Source organism: Uranotaenia lowii, chromosome 3 (genome assembly GCF_029784155.1).
Source record: "Uranotaenia lowii strain MFRU-FL chromosome 3, ASM2978415v1, whole genome shotgun sequence".
NCBI lineage: Eukaryota > Metazoa > Arthropoda > Insecta > Diptera > Culicidae > Uranotaenia > Uranotaenia lowii.
Genome location: NC_073693.1, coordinates 151,363,376 through 151,368,469, shown reverse-complemented (window position 1 = coordinate 151,368,469; position 5,094 = coordinate 151,363,376). Strand labels below are relative to the sequence as shown.

The 5,094-nt window shown below is 36.0% G+C and overlaps 1 protein-coding gene across 1 annotated transcript; it reads right to left on the bottom strand.

Annotated features, from left to right (window-relative positions):
• Positions 1–824: 824 nt before the first annotated feature.
• LOC129756662 (astacin-like) lies at positions 825–2,140 on the bottom strand. Its single transcript, XM_055753589.1, has 5 exons — positions 1,999–2,140; positions 1,737–1,928; positions 1,342–1,662; positions 1,135–1,280; positions 825–1,079 (listed from the first exon to the last, which is right to left on the bottom strand). The coding sequence occupies exons 1-5, from the start codon at positions 2,084–2,086 to the stop codon at positions 930–932; spliced, it is 897 nt and encodes a 298-aa protein (XP_055609564.1). The 5' UTR covers positions 2,087–2,140; the 3' UTR covers positions 825–929.
• Between the last annotated feature and the right edge of the window lie 2,954 nt (positions 2,141–5,094).

The following is a 5,094-nucleotide window of genomic DNA, read 5'->3' as shown; positions in this document are numbered from 1 at the left end:
TCGATCACAACAAAAACAACTTGAATTTTACAATGACTAAATTATATTCATTTTGAAGTAAATTCAATTTGCGACCGTTTACTACAATTTTTTTCATTTTCAAGTAAATTGGTTGACTTCTAGAATGATAACTGTTCAGAAAAGTCCGGAAAAGCGATTTCACGTCACGGTGGAATGTGTCTTATGCAATTTTAATAAAAAAAATCCAATTTTGTGACGTGAATTCACTCATTTGCGCTGTTTAGTTCAGCTAGATTCCAACCGATTTCTGTAACATTTATTGTTTAAGAATCGTATCAACATTTTCAAAAATGACCTAATTTTTTTTGTCAGATAATATCAAAGTTTTCTCGTAAAATTAAAAACATTCCTTTTTTTGTGACGTGAATTCACTCATTTGCGACTGTTTTTGTTTGCGTTTCAAAACAATCACATTGGATAGAAACAAATTCTTTTTCTAAAAAATGAAGCAGTGTTTTTGGCTTTAAAACGTATTAAAAAAAATTCCTAAACAAATTAGTCCATATACTTTAATAAATGATTTTGAAAAAGTTGTCAAAATAACCACTTTTTCAAAAAAAAAAAATTTGATCTTCAATATCGTATAAAACATGTTTAATTTTTTTCTCTTTTTTCCGTTGGTTTTGTTTGATATGAATCGTCAGAATTATAGACAAGTTTGAGACTTTTTAATCGCGAACGGATAAAAATCAATTTAAAGCGGTACAAGCGCGTGGAATATGTCATATGCACATTCATTCATTTACTACACGGTCCCATATCGAAAAGTGTTATATCTCTAGCATAAAATTGGATTGGAAAAATGTTTTGTGTTGACGTTTTTAATTCATTTTATTTAATACATAAACCATACCCCGCAGTTCAATAGCCAAAGTAGCCCAAGTAAGATAAAATGTTAGTTCTTCTTTTTAAATTGTTGCTTTGGATTTGCTCAGCTTCTTTTTGGATTTTTGTTTTTTAGCGTTCTTCCTCTGACTGCATTTATATCTGATGTTGACTTGATCGATATCTGGCTGCGAAAATCCCTCTTCATTTCCAAAATCACCTTCCCAGGGTTGCTATAAGAAAATGAAATTAAATATCATCTTACAATGAATCCATCGAAGTTCTTACCTTGTTGTCCATCACCGGATAGTCAGCACTTTGAGCTCCTGCATACTTGGAGTAGTGCATAACACTGCCATAATTGTAAGTAATGTTGTAGAGATCAACCTCGTTGGCGTCCAATTTACCGAAATTTGCATTAAAGAATTCATCAGCTGCAAAACGGAAAAATTTGATTACAGAAACTGCTTCGAATTTACAATTTCACGAAATTACTTTGATATTCGGGCAAAAGAGCACTGCGGTTGATGGTGATCCAGTCATCGCGATCTGGCCGAGTGAATTCGTGATAGAAACCAATGGCGTGCATCATTTCGTGCACCGGAGTGCCCACCGCGTACAAACATGACGGCGTCTGAAGATTGATCAAATTGTACTGATTGTTTGTACTTCTTCCCACATACGAATAGCATCCGGCATTATCGTTGACGATTTTGATGTACTGAGCATCGAAAATGCTCCTTCGCACAAAACGAACGCAAGTTTTTTCAGCGTACATCGCCATGGCAGCCATGATCGTTTCCCGTTCACTTTGAGCTGTTTTTGTTGATAAGATAAGAAAGATTTTTAATTCAAAATGACTCCAAACAACTTTAGGCTCAAATACTCACAGAAGTTTCCCTTGATTTGGTAAGGTACCCTTCCTCGAGGCCAAATCCTGGATTGATACCTTTCCGAAATCGAGACTCTTCCTTTCCTGGGGGGCTCTAACATGATATCTCCCTGGAAGTAGTAGCCGAATCCCAGCTCGAAGGGATAACCCGCTCGTTTGGCCTTCGGGTCATATCTGGCTACTCTTCTACCTGTTGTTCAGAAATTTCATTCGTTAAAGAGGGTTGATTTTCCCAAAATCTATAACAAAAATGAACTTACCAACTTCTTCACTGGGAGTGTCGTAATCAGCTAGAGCTGCCCAAAGCAACTCCGTCGCACAGAGAAGAAGAATGGTCTTGAGATACATTGTTAGATGATTGACAGTGTCGAAGGGCTCACTTTTTATATCATTGACAGTCGGTTTGTTGTTTACAATTAGAGATATTAAGAGCTATTACGAAATCCATACGCCCCGTAAAGAGCAGAAAATTATGCAAATTTATGCAAAGAAAGTGAAATGTCTCCGAACAGCACGATATGAAATAAGAAATTAGTAATAGTTATAGTAAATCTGAATGACGATCATGATTAGAGAAAAATTGTGGGTGTATTGTTGAACAAAGTTAATTCGAGGGATTTTTACCGAGTTTTTAATAATGACCATTCAGACATCTTCACCACAATATCATCGTGTTTGCATTTAGTATCACTTCCAATGTTTAACATTTCAGTTCTTCCAGAGTAGCTTGTGTTATCTTCGATTTTTATCATTTTCAGAACGTGTTAAAATCTATAAGGGCTTTTTTCGAAGAAGTGCCTTAAAGCATTAAAAGTTCCATATTCAATACTCATAAATTACAAAAAGGTGGTAAAACTTTTCATAGAAATCTGTTTCGGTTGGGCTGGCACTCCGTTGGACTCGAATTTGAGTACATCGGCTCATGAGGTAACTGACATGAAACCGGGCAATATCACAAGCCCCCAAAACAGTTAGTGAAACATCTCAATTGACACGGTCCATACATAAAAAAGCATTAACAAACTAGGAAGTCTGCAAAGCCTAATCCATCTTTAGTGCCATGAGCAAACATAAAAATGACTACAAGCTTTCATTCCTAACGATCTATTTATTTATTGCTTCTCTCGGGTGAGAAGATCAGCAGATTTATAGAACCAATTCTATCAATAAACCGCGGGTCCACACATTTCAGATCCACACTCTCTAAGGTTCTACAAGAGGGGAAAACAAATCCGGATCCCTTAAGCAACATTCACGATCGCAAACGCAAATGCCATGCGGGTCCCACCCGTAGGTTGATATATTAGACCGCTGCAAAAATTTACTTTTTTCTCCTATATGGTATTGGTTATGCCTTTTGGGCAAAAAAGCAGCAGTGTAAAATTTAAGTTGATTTGGGTGATCCTGAATTTGCTCAATGCGTTTCAATTTGATATTTCTCTACAAAGCTGGCAGCGATCTAATGGAATACATTTAAGAGTTGTCCACTTTTAGCCCACCGTCAAGCTCCAGTTATATCCATCGTCCCAACACGACGACGATGCTGAGGCGTATACACGGTTCTTGACATTGAACTCGACCCCATCAGGAAATGTCGACCGCAGCAACAGGGATCGCAGTTTTTTTTTACTCCCGCGCCCAATCTACATGATTGCTGCTGTTGTTGTTTTCAATCCAACTCGAAAACGGTACCTTCTCGACCGTTTTAGCATAAGAAAAAAAAAGGTTTTTTTTTCCTATAAGTCTCACCTGCCGTGATCTAAAGTCCGTTCCGTTTTTGGGGGCAGATCTCAATAGGAAATCCCCTCGGGCGAATTAGTGAATTCGTAGACTAGCGGCCCAGAGACACACCTTTTCGGTTGACAGTTATAGTTCAGCTGGATCTGATAATTGCCTCTGGCTAGTTAAGTAAGTTTTAATGACAGTTCCGATGAGTTTTCCAATGAGTTGACAAAACGGTTCTTGGCTAAGATGGATAACCGAAATCGGGTGCGTTGGTACTATTTCTGTCCAATAACTTGGAGTTCCCAAAGAATTCTTTCCTCTAGCAAATTAACTAAAAGTGACCTAATTTCTACCGCTTTTTCCCCCAGTAAACTTGCTCCTAGGGGGGTGGGGGAGGGGGTCTAGGTTTCGAAATTTAAATTTAACTTGAAATAATAACAAAACCTAAAATGCGCAATAAACAAGGAAATTGATTTCTAAAACCATTTTCTTACTCATGTGTTATGACCATCATACAAACTCGAAAAAAAAAAATGATAAAATAAAAAAAATTAAAATAAATACAAATTAAAATTTCAAATAAAATCAAAATTGCCAAGATGCCAATTTCGTTAGATTCGTTTTAAAAAATCTTGAAAACCTGTCAATTTGATATAAAAAGACTACATGTTTAAAGATGCCAAAGGTTTTGTCAGTATTTCTAACCAGTTAACATGTTTCGGGATGCAATTGTTAAAAATTTAAGGCAACTTACAATAATTTTTTTTATCCAGCATAGTTTCATATTAAAAAACAAGTAAAGTAAATAGGAAAATCATTATTCATAATCGGGAAAAAACCGGGAGAAACTTTGGAATATAAAAACGAAAATTCGCTAGCAACCCTGTTTTATTTTTGCCAGAGTTCTTGCTATGTTTGCAATAAGCTATCTATGTGAGCAGTTTTTTTCCATAACGAAAGCTTCAAAAACTCCTCTTTGTTCGAGATTATCCCCCCCCCCCCCCCCCCAAGCGGAAAAAATAAACCATCAGTAAAATGGTCAAATTTTTTTTAACTTAATATAGATGAAATATAACTTTTTCATGTGTCAAAATATCTTAACATTGACATTACCATTTTTACGCGTGCATAAGAATTCAATAGCTGCTTAAAATATACTTGAATTGAGTATGCGCATGCATAACTTCGTGTTGGCTTCGGCCGTGCGAAAAGGATAAAGCTTGCCCCTTACTCTTTAAGGAATTTCCTTAAGCATGACAGCAGATTGTTTTTTAGTAACCGATATCCAGAGTTGTTGTAAGCGTTTACATGTTTACCATATTTTATGGTTTTCTTAAAAAAAAATTTATTGTGTCCACAGACGAAAATTTTCAATAATTGTTCTATTTTCGGCTAGAAATATTCGTGACATAATTCTAACCTTTTTAGTAACACTTTTTAGCTGTGGGAAAGTAACCTCAAAAGCGATCATATCCTTGAACGAACAACGACGTTTTGTTAACTAAAATTTTGGAGACGTTCGCATCTACTGCATTAGTCTATGAAATAGATATAGGTGCTGTTTTAAAGGCTCATCCTAAACCTTACTCAACTATTGATGATATCACGAAGCTTAACGTTTAAACTAGACA